The sequence below is a fragment of the Balaenoptera physalus genome (genome assembly GCF_965194825.1).
Source record: "Balaenoptera physalus genome assembly, chromosome: 4".
Taxonomy (NCBI): domain Eukaryota; kingdom Metazoa; phylum Chordata; class Mammalia; order Artiodactyla; family Balaenopteridae; genus Balaenoptera; species Balaenoptera physalus.
Window position 1 is genome coordinate 50,972,825 of NC_138891.1, and position 27,901 is coordinate 51,000,725.

Genomic DNA, 27,901 nt, shown 5'->3' on the forward strand with positions numbered 1-27,901 from the left:
TTAAGACAGGGCCTAAGCAGTTAATGGCTTAACTATTGAACTGATAATTAATTTTTTATCAGGCCATATCAGAAAGGAAAACCAAGCTGTTTCTAAAACATCGGGGCCTTCTAGCTTACCGGCAGCTGAAGATTCCTCATCCTCTTCATCTTCATCAGTGGGAGACGTCTGGTACACTCTGGGGTCCACAAAGGGGGTGAAGGAGGCTTTGGTGCTGCTCCCCATGCCATACTAATCAATAAGCAAGAAGATTAAGAAGAGCAGATAGATAAATACTGTAGCAACAAACGATGCTAATAATACTTTGCTTGGGCTCTAAAATTATTAGAGACTCTTCAAACCATCCAACTGTTCACACTCTGACCCCCAAGTCAAAGTGTGTGCTTCTCTCTCCAGCTTCTACTGATACGGGTTCCTCACTAACCATTATGTCTCTGCAGGGTTTCATTAATCATCAGACTGCAAGAACTGTAGCGAGCAAATTATATTATGGACCATACGTGGCACCTTAATATCTGATAAGACGGCTGTAGTGACAGAGCCTATTTCTCCCTTGAAGTAAAAGCAATCTCCTATTGACCAAATGGTTTTAAGAAAAGCTGACACAAATTGGCAGTAAACTAAGTAAGCATAGCAACACAGCAGCACTTCATCCTGAACACATGATCAACCAAAGACTCCCTCTTGGGGTCTTTGGGGCCTTCCATGCTGGCCTGGTGATGCAGGTGGATTGGTGTTGGCTCAAGAAGCCTTAAAATCTGCAATTCAGGGACAGTTTCATCCAGGGAATGAAGATTTTTCCTTTCCATGATAGTTTCCTTAAAAGGATACTTATACTTATATGCCCTATGTGGGAACTTCATGAAGATACTAGGTTTGCAGGCAATACACCTTAAGGGCTTATTTAAAAAATAATCTCAAGGGCTTAGAGAGCACAATTAAGATATGAAGTCAGAACTAAACTAGGGAACAGTAAACTATCAAGGCTTCATGTCCCAATATTCCATTTTTGAGTTTTGTCAAAGGAGCTTCAATAACCGTCTCCCAATTTTGTCTGTCATCTCCACTCCTACTTACACTCAAGTCCTTTTAATATTATAAACAGATCTGCACTTAATATAAGAAGCACCTTTTTGGGGGATAAATGTCTTTAAGTTTTAATTTTTTTAGTTTTTTTTTCAGGTTTTTATTTAAAAATAAAAGCAGTATCCCAAGACCCCTAAACACATAAGGAGAAAACCACAAAGGCCCAATCTGACTTTAATTCAAGATTTCCCCTTCACGTTATGAAATCAAAACCATTTCATCCTCCATAAGGTAGGACTCCCCCTCCCAAACAGAGCACTTTCACAGACACTCTCTCCTTTGATCTTTAGAAGTCCATGAAGGAGGTGTGCAAGTATTGACATTCCCACTTAGAGCTGGGGAAGCAGCAGAATGTGGAGTGGGGTCTGACCACACGGAGTCCTCCTTGGTACCCAAAGTCAGGCAGAAAACAACTGTCCACAGTGCATGAAGCTATAACAATGCTCTATGTTCTTTTCCTTGCGGCAAAGTTCATCTGCTCTATAGCTTTAGAATCCACATGGTGCATCATAAAAACTCAGTGTACGGACAACCTCAAAAACAGCGTTATAAACTGTATGCATTATAAACACACGTAGGGTCTATGTGTGATTCACAGGACTATTCGTGAAATATGACCAAGCACCGTGATCTCATCCGACTGGTCAAGCTCGGTCAACGACATCTACAAGCACTTCCCAGCAGATTGTTTATTCTGGCTTTTTTCCCCAGACTCTTTTCTGTGTAGGAAAGATAATACCCCACTTCTCCCTTTCTTGTGCGATTTGGAGTTTAGGAAGATGAACACTTTGAGAACGTATCTATTTTTATTTTTCATAAACAAATCATTTCAACCTTATTTCACCTAAGTCAAACTTAGTTTGACTGAATTAATGTAACTATGAACCTCAACTATTGGCCTTGGAATCTCTATAGGTTGAAGTTTCCTTTCCTGGCCTGGGAGATAGGCGGTCCTAGTTCTGGTCTCAGCTCTGTCACAAAACAGCTGTGTGCCTTTAGGCAAGGCACTTAACCTCTCTGAGCTTCACTATTTGCTTCTGTAAAAACAGGCTTTGGTCCAGATGCTACCTGAGAACTTTTCACTGCTCTGCTTCTAGGATTTGGTCCATTCGCGCATATGCATAAGTAGTTATATAGTATAATAAAACCCAACCAAACACGCTTCTGGGAGCTTGGCAAAGCCTCCTTCTTGAGGGGCCCGGGGTCTCAGAACCCCCTGCAGGAGGACAGAGCTGTCATGGCTATCGCCCAGCACCTACTTCAGTCCCAGAGTCCATCTCCTGGGGGTGGGTGGAGACGCGTCCCAGGCCCTCAGTGGGGGTCCCCGCAGGGGAATGGCTCTGCTGCACCAGGTCCGGGAGGTTGATGTGACCGGCGAAGCCGTTGCTGTCACTATGGCCAGATCGCTTCTTCTCTCCAGACGTCTGAGGGGGCACAACACATGGCAGCCGTTAGAGAGGGAAGGCAAAGGCCACAGAGCGATGTCACCCCTCACACAGCACAGCTGCCGTGGCCTGCAAACCGTCCCAATGGGGAGTGGGAAGATATTCAGATTTCTATTTTATCTAAGAAAATAAGAAAAAAGTTAAGCTTTGCTAATATTTAGTACATGGCTTGACGCTGGGGCCTTATGCCCCTGCATGAAGGGCAGTCAGGGGTCACATACGATGAGGAGGTGCCCTGCGGGAAGACAGGAATGCCGCGGGTGCAGGGGCACTAGTGGGCCGTGCATTGTGTGCGTGTGTGCTGTGCACGCACACCAGGTCTCATCACCAGGTTACAAAGACACAAACCCACTAAACAGAAACATCACCTAAAATATCGCTGAAAAGAAGCGGTAGGAGGAGATGTAACACTAATAATTCACGCCCAGTGTACTCCAAGAAAATGCAGAGAAGATTCCCAACTCACAGGGTTCTCTGTCAGTCACGAGGTCAAACCAATGATTAGCTAATCATATCTGATAAGAGTTACAAAGAAAACATGGAAATGATCTAAAGATTATTTGAAAATATGGGTTTACATCCACTATCACTAATGTTGGATCTCTCGGTAAGCAACTATGGCGGCTTGTGCCAGGAGCTGGTAAAAAAAAAAAAAAAAAGATGAAGTTATCATTACTAGCAAAGCGCCTGAAATATTGTTTATAGCATCCTTTCCCCCCCCACAAATATTATCTCATTTATTAATTGTGGCTCAGAGACGTTAAATAAGCAGTCCAAGATCACACAGCCCAAGATGGTGAAGGCAGCAGAGCCCGGGAGTGTGCCTGCTTTGGCTGGACACCACTGCCTGCTCCAGAAGCTCGAGTGGGCAAGCGGGGGCAGGAACCCAGACCTCGGGCCCCGCGGCCCTTCCTCCAGAGCCATCCAGGCCCTTGAGGAATCTGTGCCCTGGGCAAAGTCTTCCTCTGAGGTTTGGGAGCGAGGGAGAGACTCTGGGCCACTAAGTCAGCTGGCTCAGCCCTCCCCTAGGGGCCAATCCCTCTCCCCTCGGGTCGGGTCCTCGCACCCATACCCAGAGCCCACCTCTCCCCTCCCTTCCCCTTCCAGGATCTCCTCCAGGCGGCCACCAGAGTCAGCATAAACCGAGCTGTGGAGGGCAGCCTATAGCATTCCTTTTTAATGTCCTTTAAAGGTATTTTATAAAGTATATAATGTTAGTGCAGTAGGACAAATGCATAATTTGTAAACAAATAAATACACTGTGTTATGTGGCAGTCCCTGAAATTCTTACTGATAAGGTTGCATGACCTAACACGTTGGAAATTATTGCCGTGGAGAGCAAAGCCTCCTCTCAAAGATGCTAGGGACGACATACAGAATTAAAAGAAAATCCTGCTCCCAAAAAGCCAGTGCCCACACTGTAGTCCTGGCTAGTATTGCACTTTCTGATTTCACATTTATATGACTGGCTCACTGAGGTTTCTTACAGCAGACCTGATTAAGTAATGATTCCCTCTTTGCCTTTTCTCTTTTTCATTCATTTGCCCAACATTTCTGAGTGTCTACTAAGTGTGAAGCATTTTGCTGAACATGAAGGAATCGATCAGGAGCAAGGCAGACACACTCCCTGCCTTGTTTGGGGCTGGCATGGCAAGGAAGGGTTCGTGCTGTTTCTTTGACCACCTCACTGGCCTGGCTTCTTCCTTCCGGAGCCTGTCCTGGTCTTGCAGTTATAGCTCTGCACCTGCCTCTGGCTGGAAGTGAAAGGAGGCACTTTTTGGGGAAAGATGAAACAGACCCCCAAGTTCCTGAAGGGGTGCATGTAATTGACGTTACTAGGAAGCTTGAGAAATAACTGGATAGATAGCCTTAGCGCCCTCTGTTTCTGGGCACAATACTTCTGGCCCACGACTGTCCAGGAGAGGGGCATTTTCTGGACTCATTTTGTCACAGTGTTCATCTGAACATTTCATCTTCTAAATTACATTTAAGGGGTTCAGTCCTAATTTATTGTATTATCCCCTATTTTTTGTGTACTGGGCAGCTTCTCCCGCCTTCTTACTTCTGTTCAAATACTGAAAAGCTTTTTACCATTTCCCTCCAACTTTCCAGTAGCATAAATCGCACATTGTCTCTTTAGAGTTTTGTGGTCTCTCTTGTATCAGCAGTGTTCTGCCTCAAGCCAAAAATTAATGCAGACACACTGGTTATCAAAGAAAGACCCGAAGAGGCTCGGGGCGGGAAATGGCCCAGACAGTGAGAAGCTTGAAGGAATTCAGCAGTGACCCCTGAATCTTCCCACTTCTGAGTCATCACCCTTTTGTTCATTCAACCAGCACCCTCTAGAATTAAATACCTTCTGTGTGCCATTCTGCTGGGAACACAAAGATAAATGAACAGCAGCTCTGTCCTCTACGATCTCATTAACAGAGCCCCAAAGAGCTCTACGATCTTCATGCCCTCACCAGTCCCATGGCGGCAGGCACTAGAATGTTCTGAGCATCAGTAGATGCTGGGTATCGTGCTGAACACCTTAGGTTCATCTCCTCACACTTCCACCGGGGGCTAGCTTATATTATCCCCATTTTACAGATGGAAAAGCTTCAGTGTAAAGAATTCAATTAACTTGCCCCACGTGACATGGGCTGTGAGTGGTGAAATCAGGGTCTGAACGGAGGCTGTCTGGAAGCAGAGCCCAGCTCTGGTGGCTGCGGTTCTATGTGGCTCCGCCCTCAGACACAGCTGATTGACTGGACCAGGAGCGCACACCTGAGCCAAGCACGATCAGATTCCCACTGGAATTTCCAGTTAGGCCTGAGAGATACTGGTCGGTCTCTGCTGGGCAGCTGAACTGGGATGTGGTGAACATCTTGCACTTGGGAGGGTGGGTGTGGAGACGTGAGAGCATGTGCTTGAGGGGGAAGAGGAAGCTGGTGTGTGGACAGAGTGAACAAGGGAGAAAGTGGAGGAAACAGAGATGAGGGTAAGGAGAGACAGGCAGTGAGGGAGCCAGAGATCTGCACACAAGAAGCTGCCTGAGCTCCTAATCCCTTTTCAGTTTCTGGTTCCAACCCTATACAGGGTCCCAACTTGCTTTCTGCCTTTGGATTCCTTCTAGGAAACACCTCTGAATCTCTGATACCTACCCCGCCTTTTTTTCTTAATCTGTTGTAAGTGAGTTCTTTTTTCTAGTACTTGTAACCAAAAGAGCCTTCATGACGGTAAGCTGGTATCCTCGTTCAGTGGGAGGACAGACCCTGGAGAGATACCAGCTGGGCAATAAGGAAGGTGCTATGGACAGAGGCCCACGGAGTCCCAGGAGAGGCTTCAAGGAGGAAGGGAAGCTGAGCCAGACCCCCAGGGGTCTGCTGGGTGAAGAGTGGGCTGCAGTGGGGGAGGAAGAGGAGCTCTTCCAGGAGATGGGTCCCTGTGGACAAAGTGGTAGATGACAGCTGGTGTGGTGTATTCTAGAAGGAGAGTAAAGAAAGGTCCTGTGGGGCTGTAGGAGGGGGAAAGGTAGAACCACAGGGGCAGGGGTGTACACTACAAGGGGGGATTGCCTCTGACAAGACCATGGGTAGGAGAGCCAGCGTGCCCCCATAGAAGCATCTGGTCCACTCCAACAAGAAGTACGAGTTAAGTGATTCTCCTTGATGTTCATCTTGGGGAACTGAACCATAAAGAGTTTTTATTTTCTTATCCTTTTGTCATACTTTAATTTGTATTTATCTTTTTAATACACATACTTTTAATGGATTTCAACTCAGGTTGTTACTTTAAAAGCCCACGTTTGTAAAAAGAACAATTAAAAAAAATAAAAAATAAAAAAATAAAAAGAACAATTTAGAAATTGAGAGGACAAAAAGATTTTAGGGCCTGCAATAGATCAAATTCATATATGACACTGCTGAATGCAATTTTCAAGGTGATTGACTGTGGTCATAGAGTATTGGAATGCTTTCAACAATATGGAGCCATTTGGATGCGGCTGGCAACTGAACTCAAAAATGTGGCTCCAAGTATCCACGTCAAGGTACTGACTCTGTCCTAACGACTCAAGCAAATTTGAAACCACATTAGATATTGGAGTCCTTTTATTTGGAGTCAGAGAGTAACTCATTCCAGAACATTTCCCCTCATGTTTTCCCAAGTGGCAAGGTCTAGTGAGAGAAGCCCTCTACATTTGCATTGAAAGTATCCATTCACCGCGCTGGGAGATTTATATGCCAGCACGACACAATGTCAACTTCAGCAGCCAAGTCCATTTTTCATTTCAGGCTTCTGTGAAAGGGCTCTTTAAAGCCTACTTGAAAGATTCGGCAAGGCCATAAAACGAAATTCTAGCAAGTTGCTTTGTGAACTAGTCTTCCAGTTATAGCTCTACTGCCCATTATTATTTCAAAGGCCTTATTCATCTCAAAACTACAGTTCCTTTCTTTCTAACAAAAATGAGATGCCCTCTGCCTTTTTGGAGAGCAAAGCCTGCTTATTACTGTTTTCCAATCTACCCTGGCTGAGGAAGGGGAATGACAGATGACATACGTTTGTGTTTCAGAAGGAAGAGTGGGAAGTGATAACAAGTAAAAGGAGAGCTTGACGCTATGGAAATAAAATAGGTAACATTTATTGGATGCTTACATGCATTAACTTATTTAATCCCCTCAATCATCTTGTGAGTCATATACTATTACTTATGAAATTTTATAGATGACAAAATTGTTGCAGGGAGAGGTCAAGTAACTTTTGCCCAATGTCACCAGACATTACTTTCCTTCCAAGAAAAGACCTGCTTGCACGGTGATGATGAAGTGAAAAAGAAGAAAAGACAGATTCTAATGTGTCCAGGCCCTTCTTATCGGCACAGATACAATGGGGAGGTAGAGCACGTTGGAGGGACAGGTGCAAGGGAATGTGCCCCCTGCCCCCAAATGATGTTCCTAGAGTTTAAAAAGACAAAATTCCTCAAAGTGCTAAGGTGCATTTTTAAGTACATCTTCGTATTTCTTTGTTCTTTCACCAGTCCAGCTTAATAGTCTTTAATGTTAATTTAACTAGATAAGATGATATCACCATTTCTTGGAACTACCGAGCATTTTCTACATAAAAGCCACAAGGATAAAACCTGGGACGGGGAGGAGAAGGCATAACAAGGCCACTGATGTTATTTGGATAGACCATTCATTTCTGTTTTCCTGTGGTAGGAAACATCTGGGTTTGCCAGCCTTATATCCTCAGGCTCAAATGCTATATTCCGATTTGCATAGCTTCCACTGAAGAATCTGGACAAATGTGATTAAGCTCAGAAGGATGCAGGAAAGAAGGAAGACAATTAAAATCACTCAACCATTTAGAAACACGAGTCCTTCTCCCTCCCCCCACCCCATTCCCTAAAATACAAGCAGTAAGCATCCTCTGTGAAAGCTCTAATATAAAAAACAATTAAGAAATGCACTTCTTCTACAGTTTTTATACCAACTTACTTCTCTTATCATCAAGGTCCCTTCTCTTGAAATACTGCTGCTGAAAGTGTCTGCGTGAGAGGTCTCCAGCCCGTGCGTGCCGACCATTCCCACATTGTACTGCTCAGCGCTCCCGGGGGCTCCTGTGGGTCTGAAATGGGAAGGAACAACATTCACGACAGTGTATGTTTAGCGAACACCTGTTTCCTGTCCACAGTAATATTTTTTATTGTAGTGAAATATACATAACATGAAATTTACCATTTAAACCATTTTAAGTGTAAAGGTCAGTGGCCTGAAGTACATTCCGCTTTCATCTTTAATGCTGCACGGATGCTTGAACTGAGGTCCCACTTCTGCCGCGTCCCCTCTGGACCTGCTCTCGACCCGGCAGCCAGCATGAGCAACCGGGCTCTGCATGATCTCTAAGCCCTCCCTACCCTGTTTCTGACCAGCAGGCGCCCTGAATTTTGCACATGTTGTTCCCTCTGCCTGGAAAGCTCTCTCTCACCCTGGCTCTTGGCTGTTTCCCTCTCATTTATCTGATTTCATCTTATCTGATACTTTCCCTGAGAAGCCTTCTCTCACCACTCATCAGTGTCTCATCCTTTTTCCTTAATAGTTCCCATCACAATTTGTAATTCTTTATCCTTTTGACTCTTTTAGCTTTTCTATTCTCTCTCATTAGAACAGATGCTTTTGAGGGCAGAATTCTTGTCTCTTTGTTCATCCCTGTATACCTAGTACCCAGCATACAGCTTGGCACAGAGTAGGAGTATAAAAAATAATCATTTCATAAGTGGGTTTTACACTATTTAGAGAGAAGAATATCAATGAAGGGCATTCTGGTATACCAGGCACCCATTAACGAGGCTGTTTAACTCAAGAGTGTCTAGTACTTTCTAAAACCTCTGTAATCACCTCACACTGTGGTATATTTATTTCCAGTTTGTCTCTTGCTTTTGTGTTTAAGATACAGTGGGAGAAGGGAATAGGATCTTGACATCTCTGCCCTGAGAGCAGAGAATGAGGGTTGCTGTGGCCCTTGGCACAGAGCACAGCACCGTGGGAAACTGAGGACCAGGCGGGCAACGCGGCTCACCTGCAGGACTTCAGTTTTCACTGCCGGACCTGTTGTTACCCTACTGTGCAGCCAACTCCCTTGTAAAGTGGGTTTTTTAAAAACAGGAAAGGCACCAGGGTTTGTTTCTCTCAGGTGTATTAATTCCATCTTCTACCATTTTGTTCTTTTCTTTTAATTGCTTCTCATACATTAAAAAAGCATCTCTGAAGAGAAATACCATATGATATCACTTATATGTGGAATCTAAAGTACGACAGAAATGAACCTATGTACGTACGAAACGGAAACAGACTCATAGACATAGCGAACAGACTTGTGGATGCCAAGGGGGAGGGAGTGGGGGAGGGATGGACTGGGAATTTGGAGTTAACAGAGGCAAACTATTACATATAGAACGGATAAACAACAAGGTCCCACTATATAGCACAGGGAACTGTATTCAATACCCTGGGATAAACCATATGGAAAAGAATAGAAAAAAGAATGTATACATATGTATAACTGAGTCACTTTGCTGTACAGTAGAAATTAGCACAACATTGTAAATCAACAATACTTCAATAAAAAATAAATTTAAAAAAGTAAAAAAAAATTTACATTCCCACCAACAGTGCAAGAAGGTTCCCTTTTCTCCACACCCTCTCCAGCATTTGTTTGTAGATTTTTTGATGATGGCCATTCTGACTGGTATAAGGTGATAGCTCACTGTAGTTTTTTAATTTATAAATTTTTATTTTTTTAACATCTTTACTGGAGTATAATTGCTTTACAATGCTGTGTTAGTTTCTGCTTTATAACAAAGTGAATCAGCTAACATATACATATATCCCCATATCTCTTCCCTCTTGCGTCTCCCTCCCACCTTCCCTCTCCCACCCCTCTAGGTGGTCACAAAACACCGAGCTGATCTCCCTGTGCTATGGGGCTGCTTCCCACTAGCTATCTATTTTACATTTGGTAGTGTATATATAAGTCCATGCCACTCTCTCACTTCGTCTCAGCTTACCCTTCCCCCTCCCCATGTCCTCGAGTCCATTCTCTATGTCTGCGTCTTTATTCCTGCCCTGCCCCTAGGTTCTTCATAACCATTTTTTTTTTTAGATTCCATATATATGTGTTAGCATATGGTATTTGTTTTTCTCTCTCTGACTTACTTCACTCTATGACAGACTCTAGGTCCATCCAACTCACTACAAATAACTTAATTTCGTTTCTTTTTATGGCTGAGTAATATTCCATTGTATATATGTGCCACATCTTCTTTATCCGTTCATCTGTCGATGGACACTTAGGTTGCTTCCATGTCCTGGTTATTGTAAATAGAGCTGCAATAAACATTGTGATACATGACTCTTTTTGAATTATGCTTTTCTCCAGGTATATGCCCGATAGTGGGATTGCTGGGTCGTATGGTAGTTCTATTTTTAATTTTTTAAGGAACCTCCATACTATTCTCCATAGTGGCTGTATCAGTTTACATTCCCACCAACAGTGCAAGAGGGCTCCCTTTTCTCCACACCCTCTCCAGCATTTATTGTTTGTAGATTTTTTGATCATGGCCATTCTAACCAGTGTGAGGTGATACCTCATCGTAGTTTTGATTTGCATTTCTCTGTTGATTAGTGATGTTGAGCATCCTTTCATGTGTTTGTTGGCAATCTGTATATCTTCTTTGGAGAAATGTCTATTTAGGTCTTCGGCCCATTTTTGGATTGGGTTGTTTGTTTTTTTGATATTGAGCTGCATGAGCTGCTTGTATATTTTGAAGATTAATCCTTTGTCAGTTGCTTCATTTGCAAATATTTTCTCCCATTCTGAAGGTTGTCTTTTTGTCTTGTTTATGGCTTCCTTTGCTGTGCAAAAGCTTTTAAGTTTCATTAGGTCCCATTTGTTTATTTTTGTTTTTATTTCCATTTCTCTAGGAGGTGAGTCAAAAAGGATCTTCCTGTGATTGAATTGATACAGCCACTATGGAGAATAGTATGGAGGTCCCTTAAAGAACTAAAAATAGAACTACCATATGACCCAGCAATCCCACTACTGCGCATATACCCTGAGAAAACCATAATTCAAAAAGATACATGTACCACAATGTTCATTGCAGCACTATTTACAATAGCCAGGACATGGAAGCAACCTAAGTGTCCATCGACAGATGAATGGATAAAGAAGATGTGGCACATATATACAAGGAATATTAGCCATAAAAAGAAACGAAATTGAGTTATTTGTAGTGAGGTGGATGGACCTAGAGTCTGTTGTACAGAGTGAAGTAAGTCAGAAAGAGAAAAACAAATACCATATGCTAACACATATATATGGAATCTAAAAAAAAAAAAAAGGTTCTGATGAACCTAGGGACAGGACAGGAATAAAGATGCAGAAATAGAGAATGGACTTGAGGATATGGGGAGGGGGAAGGGTAAGTTGGGACGAAGTGAGAGAATGGCATGGACATATATACACTACCAAATGTAAAATAGATAGCTAGTGGGATAGCAGCTGCATAGCATAGGGAGATCAGTTCCGTGCTTTGTGACCACCTAGAGGGGTGGGATAGGGAGGGTGGGAGGGAGACGCAAGAGGGAGGGGATATGGGGATATATGTATATGTACAGCTGATTCACTTTGTTATACAGCAGAAACTAACACAACATTGTAAGGCAATTATACTCCAATAAAGATGTTAAAATAAATAAACAAATAAATAAATTTTTTTAAAAAGTAAAAAAAAAAAAAAAGGCATCTTCGGTTTGTTGGATCCTATCAAAGTCCAAGGACTTGATGGAATATTCAATCTAAGAAACAAGAAACACACCAGTCTTATGACATCTCTGGGACAGAGAAGACACCTGTCAAGGAGTTTTATCCAAAATGGAGAGGCAAAAATATGAAGAGGTGAATCCAGAGAAAAAAAATGTACAGGAAGACACGTACTTTGAAATTACTAAACTAGAGCAGTGGATTGAGTACATTTAAGTACAGGTTAGAACTGATGTGTTTGGGAAGAAACTCCAAAGAAGCATTTTCAATATTTCACTCCCAGAAAGGAGCCGTTAATAGTGTTCAAGAGACACAGAAAAAGAAATTGCTGTAATGAATTCCTAGTGTATTGCTAGATTGGTAAATCAGAATAATTCTCAAAACTCTGATTTCTTCACTCATTCAGTTGAAAATTTGTTTTATCTTGTATGTATTTTATTTTTAGTTGCCTTAAATTCTTGTTTAAGGCAAGGTGGTGTAAAACAAATAAATCAGTAAATGAAGCGTTTATCAAGAGCCAAAGTCTCCTAGGACGGGAGGCACTTTCCTTCATCATTCAGGCATTCTTTGCCACTGTCAGAGGCTAGATGGACCTGGTGGTCATCTAGCCACTAGGCTAACACTGTACAATCAAGTTCTCTTTCAGAGTCTCACCTGAGTTCAAAGATAAAGATATTTTGGCTCCACATCTGTTTTTACCCCAATGGTGTTCTAATTCTTTTTTTTTTTTTGAATTTTATTTTATTTATTATTTTATACAGCAGGTTCTTATTAGTCTTCCATTTTATACACATCAGTGTATACATGTCAATCCCAATCTCCCAATTCATCACACCACCTCCCCACCGCTTTCCCCCCTTGGTGTTCATACGTTTGTTCCCTACATCTGTATCTCTATTTCTGCCCTTCAAACTGGTTCATCTGTATCATTTTTCTAGGTTCCATGTATATGCATTAATATACGATATTTGTTTTTCTCTTTCTGACTTACTTCACTCTGTATGACAGTCTCTAGATCCATCCACGTCTCTACAAATGACCCAATTTCGTTCCTTTTTATGGCTGAGTAATATTCCATTGTGTATATGTACCACATCTTCTTTATCCATTCATCTGTCGATGGGCATTTAGGTTGCTTCCATGACCTGGCTATTGTAAATAGTGCCGCAATGAACATTGGGGTACATGTGTCCTTCTGAATTATGGTTTTCTCTGGGTATATGCCCAGTAGTGGGATTGCTGGGTCATATGGTAATTCTATTTTTAGTTTTTTAAGGAACCTCCTTTTGTCTGTTGATTCATTTGCAAATATTTTCTCCCATTCTGAGGGTTGTCTTTTCGCCTTGTTTGTAGTTTCCTTTGCTTTGCAAAAGCTTTTAAGTTTCATTAGGTCCCATTTGTTTACTTTTGTTTTTATTTCCATCACTCTAGCAGGTGGATCAAAAAAGATCTTGCTGTGATTTATGTCAAAAGTGTTCTCCCTATGTTCTCCTCTAAGAGTTTTATAGTGTGGTGTTCTGATTCTATCCAAACATTTTAATCAGAAATATCTCAACATGGATGAATTTTCATGAAAAAGGTATTTCCTAGAGCTCTTTCCAATCCGACAATTCCTTAATTAATTTTCTACATATCTCAGTTAAGTTCTTCCCCAATTTTTGCATTTTCATCATAATTTTGCTAAAATTACCATCACTGGTTCCAATCCTTTTCTATGTAAATGTTACAGCAAAAATATGGTACACCAATCAGCTTTTTTGTCCATATCATCTTTCAAAGGCTCTGTGTTCACTACTTCTACCAGGTCCAATTTTAAAAGTGTAAATTTTATTAAGATTTGATTCACTGTCAATTTTTAATCAATAGTGTTAGTGTATAGTGTTAACCACTGTCAGTTTTACCTTTTGCTGAATATTTTTCTGAGACTGTTTTTTTCCTGAGTCAATTTTATACTTTCAATTTTATGAGCCAGAACTGCTTCATTTATGATAAATTTTTATGGTGATCATTTTGGGCTGTTTTGAGTTTTATTCTACATTATTTCTACTAGTAATATTCCTCATAGATTGACTAAAAGATGATAATTTATATTCCTTCCTTTGTCAATTTTCTTCTAAAATAGTGAGCAATTCCTCTTAGTTTAAGGTTGTTTTAGTGTGCAGGATTGTGCAGGATTTGTCTGTTGTATTGTGAATCTTCTGTATATACCTGCTCATTCTGTGTACTTTGTATTAACTGCTCACACCACTATTTTTTCTGCTACCATGTCGTCTGATATAAGGTAATGGCTTTTTTTTAAAAATAAATTTATTTATTTATTTATTTATTTTTGGCTGTGTTGGGTCTTCGTTTCTGTGCGAGGGCTTTCTCCAGTTGTGGCGAGCGGGGGCCACTCTTCATCGTGGTGCGCGGGCCTCTCACTATCGCGGCCTCTCTTGTTGCGGAGCACAGGCTCCAGACGCGCAGGCTCAGTAGTTGTGGCTCACGGGCCCAGTTGCTCCGCAGCATGTGGGATCCTCCCAGACCAGGGCTCGAACCCATCTCCCCTGCATTGGCAGGCAGATTCTCAACCACTGCACCACCAGGGAAGCCCAAGGTAATGGCTTTTGATGATGGAAAATTCCCATAAATTTCTGCGTGCTCCAAAGTACTTCTCTACACATTTCTTTTAAAGGGCAAAGTGCAGCCCACAGTTCGTGATTCAGGGACTGCAGAACATTTTTAAATTGTAAAAGAAGACATTTTGCTGTGTCTGTTGTCATTGATCACTTCCTTCTGTCCTTCTTACTTCCCTGGTTGTCCTTTCATCCTCTGTCTCTGTATGTTTCTTTTATGGCTCCAAGCTCCCAACTCTGCCACGTCAATCTTCATCAACCCCTTAGAAATTCTTTCATGCATTCGTTCATTCATTACTTGTTAAAAGTTTGTTATGTGATATACATTGTACCAGACGCTAGAATAAATATCTGAAAAATAAGACATAACCCTAAACTTCCAGAGGATTATAATCTAATGGAGGTTGAGAGACTAATAAGGTACATAAAGTGATTGGCAAAAGACAAAAAAATTAGTTTAGCAATGCAGTATTTCTAACTCAGTAAGAAGGCTTAAATAGAAGAGCAGAGGACCAACGTCAATTGGAAGTTATTCCTCTCCTTCTCCTTCCTGTGTTTTCACAATCCTTCTCTCTTTCTTCCAATCAATAAACAAGATAAGGTCTCTCCTGTCTCCCATTTCATTAAAACATCTCTCTTGACCCTAATTCTGTATTTACTACCCACACTTACATTTCTCTTTCCTTAAAGTTCTCCTTGCAAAGTTCTCCAATTTATTCCCTAACACACTCTGGTTCACTCCTCAGATGACTACTTCTTATACTTGACTTCAAGCACCTTAAGGAAACTCCCTAAGTCATTTCTAAGCTCTCAGTTTCAATGATTGCTCTTTGACATGGTGTTTGGTCTCTTGCCTGTGTCTGATATGACTGATCACTCCGCCCCATTCTTCTGTACTCCTCTGGCTTTTGAGACAACTTTCCCCTGGTTTTCCTTTTATCCCTTTGTTCTCTGTTTTCTTCATAAGCTCCTCTTAAATGCTACTGGTCCCCAGGATTCTGCTTCACTCTATATAACCTTTGTACAGTGTTACTAACAGGGAAAACTGTGCGGGGGAGGGGTAAGGGGGTGGGAGTCGGTGGAGGGAGTAACATGGGAACTCTGTATTATCTGCTCAATTTTTCTGTAACTCTAAAACTGTTCTAAAAAATAGAGTTTATTAATAATAATTTTAAAAGGCAATGGTTTAAAAACGCTAAGGCTAAAACAATTATAACATTTTATAGTTAAAATAATCCTTTGTTCTAAAAATTATTTTTCTGATATAGAGTCTGGGTAGGAAGAATCAGTTGTCTGAATTTCTATAAAGACTGTGAAAAACAAAACACATCAACTAATTAGAAGGAAAACTATAGAAAATTTACTGTAATTAGGTCACATGTTTAGAACAATAATCTCTAATTGGATTTGTCAAAGTGTTCCTGCAGGTATTGATTTAATTCAACTCAATATACATTTATCGAACACCTGCTACATGAAAAGCCCTTGGTTTGGCACTGGGTAGTAGATATAAAAGCTGAAGAAGACACGGTTCCTGAAACTACAGAGATTAGCATCTGGAAGAGCATAAAAACAATGCAAATACTCAAATGCAAGGCAGATGTAAGTGAGAATGTGGGACAGAGGGAGAGGAGGTCATTCCAAGAAAAGACAACATTGGAAAAGTGCAAGGCATTCGGAAAGAATAATGAGAAGGTCAGTTTGCCTGGAGCATATGCTGTGACAGTCATGCGGCCTAGGAATGCAAAGAGTTGTAGGGCACTAGGGATACAGCACGACCACAGCCACGCTTCTACAACACTACTCAGACCAAAGCCTGAACCAACCGACAGGACGGCTGACAGGACAGCAGGCAAGAGGCAGGGTGGGCACAACAATAGCCTGGCTGGTGAACGGGGCCAGAACCATAGCTTTCTAGTGAGACTGGGAAAGAGGGCACATAAGACATAGACATGTAGCTTTCACCGTCCAGACTGCATTTGATGAGATTGTGCAAAATTCAGGGACTGCAATAGCAATAGATGGTCCTAATGATGAAGACCACGCCTCACATGTACTGATCTGAAGCATGTGCTGGTACTTGAGGGAAGATACTGATACTAAAGGCTGCCTCTTCAGCTTGCTTGGGCTGATGCAAATCAGCTTACTGCCTTTCATTCCCTCCCTCCTATTCTATAAAGCTTTTATTTTTGTCCTGATTATAAAAATAGTGCATGCTTATCATAAAATTGGGGCTACACATAAAATAAAAATCCTTTTGAGTTGTATAATCCACAGGTAACCACTATTATAATTCCCCCTCACTCATTATTTTTCTATGCATGAGGCACTGGGAAATAGTGCAGTTGGTTAGTTATGGAATACAATCTTAGTTATGTGCACTCTTACAGGTTAAACCTCATACTATTAATATGAAGCCAACACTGTACATAGAAGAAGTTGTTATATTGCACATCAGGATCTCCAGCTGCTTGTCGGAATGGCTGTGCTGTATTTCTAAAAAGCTCTTTTGTATAGACTTCATGATAGTGAACTGTGTTGCAATATATTTATATAATTAATATAATATATTAATGTTTTGCTTTAAAAAATACAGCACAAAATGTGAAGGTTTACCTTAACAGTAGAAAATAAAAGTGATAAGAATGTACGTAAGAAGGAGTCTAACTCAGAAATGTCTTATTCCTAAAGAAACAATGGATTTTTTAATAGTATGAAGTTTCTCAGGCATACAACTGCTCACAGAACAGACTGTATATATTGGGTTGGCCCAAAAGTTCGTTCGGGTCTTTCCGTAAGCTCTTATGGAAAAACCCGAATGAACTTTTGGGCCAACCCAATATTTTATATTCACAAAAGTGCATATATTTGGCAAATTGGAATAAACACACACATACACATGCACACATCTGTATCCTGTTTCTTCTCTGAGTATGTTTCGTATACAATTACATATTTTAAATGTTCTTTAATGGACAGTCATGTCAATCTGTCTAAAATTTAGCAATTCTTCAAGAGCCACGTCAAGTTTTGCCTCCACTATAAGTATTCAATGACAGCCCATTTATTACTTCTTGGGATTACAGTAATAGATCCTCTGAAAGCCTTTACCAGTATCTAGTCTGTTCTCTTTCCAAATCACTTTGATGAAATGATTTCTCTCAAACATGGCACCAATCATGTCACTCCCCAGCTCAGGAGACCTTCGAAGGTTCCCCACTGGCTACATGATGCCGGTCTGGTTTCACTAGTCCAGACTTACCCCCCCCACACACTATCTATATTCCCATCAAATTTAACCTTCTGTGCCTTTATTTCAACTTCCCCCACCTGGGATTCTAACATCACTCCGTGTTCCTTTTTACCTTGATGATAGTTATTTGTGTACACGTCTTTCCTCTGGATTAGGCTGTAAACACTTTGAAGCCAGGATTTGCAATTTCAGTGCAGTGCAGTTAAGTGTAAATCAAAGTCACTGAAGACCAACTCTATTCCAGACACCAGGCAAGGTGTTAAGAGTAGAGAGTAAATAAGGCTCAATCCTCACCCTCAAGGATCTCACAGCCCAGAGAGGGAGACAACATGTAATAAATAACCTGATTCAAGGTACTCCATGAAATGGCAGGAATGCAGAGGAGACACCATGCAGCACAGAGGAAGGGATGGGCTCTGCCTGCACGGGCTGGGCCGTGATAGGTGATTTCTAAAGGAAGAAGAGAGTGCCAGACAGCAGAGAAAGCGCAGCACAGCATGGCAATTTTATTTAGGTGGGTGTTTCCATAGTGGGGGAAGAGATGGACTTGCCTTTAGAGATACGAGGGTAAATACCACTAAGAGCCTTACAAAATATGACAGGAGGCTTAAAAACCAAATGTGGTTTAGCATCTCTTCCAAGGCTACTGGTTATTCTTCCAACTATTTATATTACTCTGAACTTCTCCATGTATAATTTTGCCTCTGTCCAACTAGAATGTAAACTTTTGGAAGGCAGAATTCATGTACGCACTTCCTGAATGTCTCAAAGCCCTCAGTATGGGGTCCAGCACAGAGTAGAAGTCTTACCAATCTTTTAAATTCACAATCCACCCTCATAGCTGTATGCTCAGTGCTTAAAGGGAATTCAGAACATCTGTTAGAAGAATGAACCAATGCCGAGTCAAGACAAAAACTGAAAGGACCAGCATATTTTGTGGGAATGTTCTGGATTAGTGATTTTGCCTCTAGAACAACTTAATTTGCTGTTAAAAAAGCAATTTAATGCAATTGGTTTCCAAATGTCATATTTTAGCATATTTATGGTTGTCAATAACTGGGTAATCAGCAGTAAAATAACAAGTATGGATTTTCAGCTATGATAATTGGATTTGTCTCTCAGAATTGCTTGTATGTTAACGATCATTAATCAATGGATGACATTTCCTGCAGACTGGGAGGCCCTGTTCTCTCCAGCTTCTGCTGGACAGGACTGTAATCTGTGGCCTGAAATGACATCTTCTCTATAGGGAGTAAATGTGGTGTGATGACCAATAGTGGTAGCTGAGTCAAAGAAATGGAAGTGAAGGAGGAGTGAAGATGGAAAAGTTAGCATTGCTCTTTATCAAAGTTATGGCAAACCAGGGCTGGGCACCTTGTGTTTATTTGGGAGAGGAAATGAGAGATGTATGTGAGTGTGATTGTATGAATATGTTTGTTTGAATTGGGGAAGTAATAGGGGAAGAGGAGAGGTTCTTTTCTAGGATCCAGTCCGATGAGAAAAAGGGAGCCTCCCTCTTACTTAAAAAAAGAAAAGAGAAGTAAAGGCTATAAATACTAAGGGAAAGCTAGGTAGCTATAAATATCTAAAAAAGAAGACTGTACGTGGTGAAGTCACAGGCCGCAGCAAAGAGGATCACGTAAAAGAGACAATGGAGAAGATGAAGTAGAAAATCAGGGGTGTATTTAAGTCAAACACTCAGAAGTTTCTCTGCAGGTTTGTTCGACTCCTGATTGTTTTGCTGGGGTGCTAACCCGTGCTGCCTCCTGCATTCCACCTTAGTGGTGGTGGTGACAGTGAAATATACGTCTCATGGTGTCAGTTTTAACCCCGAAATGCCATTGCCCATAATTTTGCTCTTTAGTTCTAGGGTGTGGCTGTCAGTATCACTTGCCCGGAGATGACAGGAACCAAGAAAGCATCACCCAAGGGATGGTGAACGCCACAACAGCTTAGACAAAGCATATGCAGGCCTAGAAATGCTACATATTCTAAGTAACTGTGTCTAGGGAGAGGGGTGAATATAGAACTATGCTCTAATAAAAATGTGAATCCCCAAAGTCAACTGATCCTGCCCGAGACTCACAAATGATCTTATATTTAATTCATATTTTCTGTCCTTCTGTCTTGGAGACCTAACCTCTCCTGGCCTACAGTGATGAAGCAGGTCTCGGGAGGGACCTCCCTGGTGGTCCAGTGGTTAAGACTTCGCCTTCCAATGCAGGGGGTGCGGGTTCGATCCCTGGTCAGTTAAGATCCCACAGGCCTCGGGGCCAAAAAACCAAAACATGAAAAAACAGAAACAATATTGTAAAACGCAGGTCTCTTACATCAGTCTGGGTATGTCGCTGACAGCCACTGTCCCGTCCTGGGTCTCGCTCTCTCCATCTTCCTCCTCTTCATCACTGCTTTCCGACTCTTCACTCGAGGAGGAGTAATCCGTCACTTTCTTCAGTGGGCGGTTTGTTTCTTCAATCCGGAGTTCTCTTAATTCTTTGGCTAATGCCGTCAGATCCTACAAGAGAAAATTGTGTCCGGCGTATATGAATTATAGATACAACCAAAGCGACATCTCTCAGCAAGTCTCCAGCTTAAGCAACAAGAAATAAACAAGAAAAAAAAGCTCTCTATAGAACTGTTACAAACATAGTTACTGCATGAAACCAAGAAAACGATGTTTGCAGCACGGAGAAACTAGAAAAGAAAGATGAAATAAATTTAAACTTTGTTCACAACCAATTGCTAGACTGAGACTGTTCGGTTCTGAATCTGCATGTGTATATATGTGTATGTGCACTGTGCGTGTACACATATATACAAACACTGGGTTCACATTTTATTTTGGGAAGGTGAAGTTGGTCACCCACCCTCATAGTTAATTACCCACAGGATTAGAAATTATTTCCCAGTATTTTGAGACTCCTGCCCAAGCCATAGTCATGGCCTTTCTCCTCTTATGATTGCTACTGTACCAAAATCTAGCATCAGTCACAGAACAGAGCAATTCCCAAGGTTCCAGCTGCTACAATAACTCACTTGGTGTGTCATCATTCCCTGGAGAGCCGAGGCACCACATCAAATAATGGCCCACCCCAAAGCCCAGTGCCACTGAAATTTATAGCCACAGAGCTGAGTTAATCAAGAGGAACAACAACAAAATAAAACAAACAAAAACAAAAAAGAGTTCTCTTCCAGAATGATAGGTGTTTCATTTTCTTTTGTTTTATATTGCGTCACCTGGCAGAAACCCTGGCGAAGAATACTGCAATGAATGTGCGAACACCAAAAGGAAGAGGTAAATTTTCAGTTTTCCACGAGTATGATGAAAGCTTTAGCCTTATGGATGTGATGAGGTGGTATTTCATCACCAGGCACATGGCAGGCAGTGTGCTGCATATCTGACTACCTTTTATTGTACATGCTTTCAGAGCAATGCAGAGGGAAGCTGTTCTGCAAAAGCATGGCCGCTCTAATTTGCGTGGGTTAAACTGCCCTTGGCACACAGCATGCAAATGAAGAGAAAGCAATTTGACATCAGTCTTACCATTTCTCCCTATATTAGTGACCCATGTGGGAATCAGAGCATTCAGTGAGAGACAGGGGATTAGGGAGAAAGAAACTCATTTGAAGATACTAAATCCCCCAGTTTTCTTATGGCCATATTCTCTCTTTATTTCAATCCAGAAATGTATTTGTCCAATTCACCTGATGTAAGGTTAGAGCAATATAGGTGATCTAAATGACATCTGATAATCTATCCTGATAGGTTAGAAGACAAGTTGTGATAAATGTGTGTAACTAAATTATAAATATAATTTTATTTTGAGAAGACAACAGATCATCCTGTTTCTTTACTGTTGCCTATATGTGAGGCATTAATGTATTGGTTAAGACTAAGGTCAGAAAATGCTTCAGGTTTTTTATTTGGTCTAGAAATTTAGAAAGTTCAAGGTGTTAAGTGAAGGATTGGTTTCTTTCTAATTTCATAAAAATCAAAGAGACAGCAATGACAACTTTTACATTTGTTCTGTAGTCATTTGAATTGAAGCCCTTGGAAAAGGGAAGCTTTTGAAAATTCAAATTGTGCATTTTCCACCCAAACATGCTTGCTGAGCTTTTACACACATGCACACACACATGGCCTCAATCTCAGCGGATATATTTATCCCATCCATGAAAATGAAAATAAAATTGTATTAAAAAGACTCAAACTGTTTAAATATAATGTACACCATTAATGAAGAGGAAAATTACCACACAGAATTTTATGCAAATTTATTTCCGGTTTCTTTGGTGATGGACCAAAATAAGAAAAGCTAATGTTCAGATTTCAGCTTTTTACTTCTTATTTCCTCTTGACAATTGCCAATGTTTATCTTTATCAAATTGACGAGAAAGTGAAGGGTATGCTACACTTGAGCACATTGGGAAAATACAGTTTAGATATTTGTTAAAGCAATTAATGAAAAAGGACATTATAATCCTCCAAACCAATAAAATAATTTAAAAATTAGATAAATTTATTTTGTATTTTTCCTTCTCTATGTTAGGACCATGTTATGTCTCATCAAAGAATACAACTAGCATTTAAAATGTTACTTGTCATTAAAAAAACATTATAACTTAAAGAGAGAATATGGTTAAGAGAGTTTATTTCTAATGTCAGTAATTCTGAGTAAAATATAATAATATTAACTATGATTTATTTAAATTAATAATACATTTTCCCCATGGGTTGGTTTTCCTTATCGCTGACATTTCAAAGCAAGACAAAGAAGATTTTAAAAAATCAAAACTATTTAGAAATATTTAGCTGGTCCAAAGCCCATGATTTAAAGTAACTCTCACTTGTTAAAATCACCTGAATTTCTCCAAACACTGTATTTAGGAACACTTTTAAAGCTCTGACCTGCTTTATAATTTCACTTTTAATTAGAGGTTTTTTTTTTTTTTTTTTGGTTTCTGTGTTATTAAAAAGCTATCTTTCCTGAAACTTTAGAAATAACTGCAAATTTCTTTTAAGTTTAATTGGTAACAGCTTGGCAGGTGAGACATATATGAAAATCCCAAGGTACCAATAGTGAGTAACTCAAAACTAATACCCCAGCCAAAGAAAATTAATCTTCCATTGCCCATAGTCTGTGTGTTTAGCTGAAGTTTTGTTCCTTATCCATCCACCCTGGAAGAACTTACAATAGCAAAGTTATAGGAAATAGACATGATCTAAAATTGACACCATTGCGTTCAGATCCATTTTCATATGCTTTATTTTCTGACAATACCAATCTTCTCCATATAATGAGTTTTTGTGGTAATTTATTGCTTGACTGTCTCAAGCTTGGAGCTAAAAAGTATTAAAAAGAGAAAAAAAGTGCTATTTACAATAAAAATATTTGAGAATGTATAACTGGAAAAGAAATACGGCAAAATGTTAAGCTTTTTGACTACTGAGTAAAGATAGTTTCATGTAACACTTTTTAGAATCAACTTGATATAATTTTTCTTTCAAAAAGGCTTATTTAATCTGACAATTATGCATACTCTGCTTTAAAAGCTGCTCTTTTGGGTATCTTTTTAAAAACAATATAGTTTATGCAAATTTTAGTTCAATTTTTTAAACTATTAAAATAATAGTTAAAAATTTTAAAGTTGTTTTTTTCTTTACATATTAAAATAATTCATTTCCTTTTTAGGAAATCTAAAGATATGACTTGGGGAAGTCACTTGACTTTGATATCTTCAACTGAGGGAAGAAAACTTTGTTCCAGTTCTGTCCAGCCTATGGATGTGCTCTGGAATTTGTCAGATTTCTACATACAATAAAAAAGTGGTGGTAAAGCCAGTGTTTGCTTATGTATCTAATCTTCATGACATCTATTTAATTGTGCTAAAGTAAAAAGAATATTTATTTTGGAGAGTTGTATTAAATAATCACAGACGACGCTACACAATCTCGTATTCCATAGGAAGGAATGCCAAATGCACGGACACTCCCCCAGACTGACTTTTATGGAACTCAAATCATTAAATTAGCAAAAATAAGCAATATGTTTTTGGCATTTTAAGACTGTTCATTTCAAACTTGGGTTATCTAAATGGCATATCAGTCACGGGAGACGGAAGCCATCTTAAAACCTAGGAATGGAGATGGGAGAGAGATTTAGCTCAAGGTTTTTTGACTGTGGCACTACTGACATTTGGGGTGGATAAGTCTCTATTGTAGGTTGTTTTCCTGTGCATTGTAGATTGTTTAGCAGCAACTCTCTGCTCTATATACAAGATGCCAGTAGCACCGCTTCCCACCTCCAAGTTGTGACAACCAAACTGACTCCAGGCTTTGCCAAATGTCTCCTAAGGGAAGGGGAGTTGGGGGGGGATACTTATCCCTGGTTGAGGACCACTGGGTTAGGTAGAACCAAGGAATCCTGTGTTTTTAGTGGCCTGGATCAGTGATACTCAAGGGGTAGGGTTAGAAGAATCACCTGGAGGGCTTTTTCCAGTCATCCATGGCTCTAGAGATTTTGGTGTACAGCTTTCACCCCCTCAATTATTTCTACCTCTGTTGCCTACCTCTCATCTCTGTCCAGTGTGCTAGAGTATCCTGAAATAAATAAAGCAATTTTTAAAAGCCTAAAGTATCCTGGGTTAACCAGATGAAATTCATGGGAGCCCTTTCCCTCATGACAGCCACCTCCAAGCTAATTTCTGGACTCATAAGAGGAAACTTTCGGTTGTGCACACACGCGACCATTTTATTGGCAGCCTGAGCACCAGGACTGTTTGGGAGAAAACTGATAACATTTGTGATAATCCCTGTCCTTCTCACTCTCGTGAGGAGAAGGGGCAAGGCTGTAGCACAGAGCAATTAAAAACATTTCCCTTTTTTCTTTCTATAATGCCATCCACACACTGTAGACATGTAGAATCTTTTTTTTTTATATATAAGCAATAATTCTTTAACTATGATAATGACTTTCTAAATCACTCTGAATGGTGAGGCGGTCATAATTCTGAAAAAGTGATGCTTTTTGGTAAAGATCAGACACATAGAAACATGCTTCTCCCACCAGAATAGCTCCACGCCTCAGACCCTGGCTTTACATAGCACTTCACACTTCAGAAAATGCTCTCGCACTCATGATCTTGAGTGAACCTAAACAATCTTGTGAGCGAGGAAAGGCAGGCGTTTTTATCCCCATTTTACAGATGAGGAAACTGGCCCAGAGAGTTCGTGAGACTGGCCCCTCCAGTTATTTATTGGGGCAGCCAGAATTTGAATGCAGCTTGTTCACTCCCAAAGCCAGTGCTTTTTCCGTATCATTTCACAAAAACGGTGCTCAGCCTTAAAGCCATAATGCTAGCCTTCAGATTCCATGAAGTTAGGACTCTTTGCAGAAGGTCTCTCTCTTCCAAAACAACTCCACTATGCTGTATTCACGCAGGTCTGACAAAGAGCAGTGAGGCAGTCATCCTTCTTAGCAAGCTACTTAAGACTGGCAAAGCCATATATTTTTCTAATGGAAAAATGTCACCACAGATAAGGAAATAAAGTTACTTAACTCGCCAGGATTCATTAACTAAAGTTGACGTTGCTGCTGATGCTGTAGTTAATGTCCCACAAATTAATCTAACAATACCCAGTAACTCCTTGTTCACAAATCACACACTATAAATTTGGACAATCCTAGAATGATGTCTCTTTTCTTTGTTAGTAAAACTGCCATCCCCTAGCAAGGCTGGCGAGTGCAGGTTAAAAGCTCAGGTTTTGCTACTGGAAGATACTAGAATGAGAAACTGTGCCAATAACAAAGCACCGATGCTTATCTTTAGCTAGACTGGAACATTGGAAAAGTGACATTTTGGCTAGAAGGAAGGTCTCTGGAGCTATACACAGTGTCTGAGGGGTTCAGGCTGGCGTCTGTGAAAGGGCTCTCCTCCCAGCAGATCACTCCAAAGGAATGAACTTTAATCTGTGATCCAATTGGCCACCTTTCTGAATATCATCAGCCTCAGGAAGTCAGTTTATAGTTACATCTTGTGAAAGCATGACCAAGCAAAGGTAATACTAACCTCGTCTATAGCTTTCTTATAGCTCTGAGATAAGAGGAAACCAATCCAGAAGAATCCACGGGAGGGGGAAAAGCCGGAAGAAAGGCAGCAGGTTAGACACAAAATGGAAATTGTTAGTACACAACTGATAAATGCAAAAGGGCAAGAAGAACCTCAACCCAGAATGGTGTGAATGCCCTTCATTGATACCCTCACTGTACTTCCTTACTTTAAAATGTAAAAAAATAAAGTAAACGAAAACATCTTCACATCCATTTCACAGAAAAGATTCTTGGAAAATTTAAATAAAATAAGTGGATAGTAACTCATTCCAAATTAATTTCCAACTTTCAAATTTCAGCCTCCATGCTCTTATTTCTTTCTTTAAGGCTATTTGGGGTCTGACGTGTTACAGCAATGAAGCTATAGATTTCAGGTTGTCAGCCCCCTATCAGACCATGCTTATCAAGTTTTGGTCTAGAAAATACAGTCCTAGAGCGGCAGAAATGCAGCAGAAAAATTGTAATATTAATTCATGTGGAAAATAATATAGGAAAAGGCCAGAATATACAAGAGAAATCCATAGAAAGTGCCCAAATATTCTTAATTGTTACTTTCAACATCTTTTTGCTAAAGCTGCTGAGTAGAAATTATGGAATAATGTGAGTTATTTCTCTTCCTGTTTTATTCTGTAACATAGTGCTAATGATCAGCAAAATAACCAAAGGCAGATAAGCAATCCAAGATCTGTTCATTTCTTTCCTAATCAGGTATGACTTCCTTCCAGATGCTTCTAGCATCTGTTCTTATTAATCGCAACATTTTTTGTTTCACAGTCATGAGTGCATCCCCAGCTACTTTATCCTGCGGGTTCTCTGGGAAATTAAAAGAGTTCAAAACGGTTTGAGAGAAAAGCACTCACAGCAGGTCGACTAGGTCGGGTAATTTCCCTGGATTCTTCAGGTTTCACCTTGGAAGGCTCATGGGGGAGCACAGGTGATCCTTCCGACTTACTGTTGGCTAGAGGAAAAAACAGAGGGCCAAGAAAGATAAAGACCGTCAGAAGGTGCTGGCTCAAGTTCTGGAGTTCTGTGGTGAGTCAGCCTTGGAAATGACTCAGCGGACACCTCATTCACTTAAGCAAATCCTCAAGCACATCCGTGAAAAAACAGTCAATGTTCAGGCAAACAAAATCAGCCACACACATTTAGTCTTATAACCTGGAGGTCACTGGTAATAATAAGAAAAACTAGCCAGCACCGCCATTTACTGAGCACTAATTTTGTGTCAGGCTTAGTGCTAAACGCTTTCTATGTCAATTGTCTCATTGAATCCTTGCTCCAACCCAATGACGTGGCACTGTTTTCCTGTATGACAGTTGAACACAGACTTAGAGAGATGACACAACTAGCCTAAGGTTACACTGAAGTTATGCGCAGACCTGGGATTCTGTCTGATTTCTCAAAGTCCTATTCTCAATTATTATACTAAACCAGCCTCTGAGTTAGCATTCTATGTTTGATTTCTTCTTTTACCACTTACCCATCAGGATAAGTTTTTCTGACAAAATGTTGTAGAAAAAAATAGAAACCTGTTTTATTTGGAGGAACGATTTTTAAATGGGGGGGGAGGAAAGGGGAGTTGTCTAGGGTGAGGGCAGGAAGGAGAGTGTTGGTGATAAAGGGGAAGGGGCCCTAGAAGAGAGGTTATAGAGCAAGGGCTGGGGGAGGGCTGCCTGACAGCTACAATTGAAGAGCATCCCTCCGATTTATGAGCTTATAGGTAGAGAAGAAGCAATCTAAGGTGGGAGAGATTCCTTTGTTTGGTTTCAAAGTGGTCTTTCCTGGGTAGGGATACACCAGGGACATGAGTGCTTTTAACCCAGAAAAACTAAAGGCCAAAGGAAAGAAGATAAGAATTAAACCTGAACCAGATCAGAGAATTATAATGGTATACCTAAGTTTGGTTTTCTTTAGCATTTGCTGTAACTAAGCAAATTAAGTTGCTTATGAATAGAAAAAAGGTAAGGGAATGGTAGTTTTCCAAAGTCAGTAACTTTACATCTGGATCAAGGCAACAAAAGTATACATAGCTCTGGGTGGTGCCACTGATGTCAGAAGATTGCACATGGGGCAGCCGCAGGCCAG

At 40.6% G+C, this 27,901-nt stretch overlaps 1 protein-coding gene across 4 annotated transcripts in view; it reads right to left on the bottom strand.

The window, feature by feature from the left end:
• Window positions 1-27,901, bottom strand: part of TNIK (TRAF2 and NCK interacting kinase) — a 406,211-nt gene that overhangs the window by 18,954 nt on the left and 359,356 nt on the right. For 2 of the 4 annotated variants that reach the window (XM_082458915.1, XM_082458917.1), the window contains 6 exons: window positions 26,677-26,774; window positions 25,776-25,799; window positions 20,036-20,220; window positions 8,012-8,141; window positions 2,346-2,510; window positions 120-231 (listed from right to left, as the gene is read on the bottom strand). In XM_082458915.1, the coding sequence (XP_082315041.1) occupies window positions 120-231; window positions 2,346-2,510; window positions 8,012-8,141; window positions 20,036-20,220; window positions 25,776-25,799; window positions 26,677-26,774 (714 nt within the window). The remainder of the gene's footprint in view (window positions 1-119; window positions 232-2,345; window positions 2,511-8,011; window positions 8,142-20,035; window positions 20,221-25,775; window positions 25,800-26,676; window positions 26,775-27,901) is intronic. The other 2 variants (XM_082458916.1, XM_082458918.1) reach the window with 1 other exon arrangement.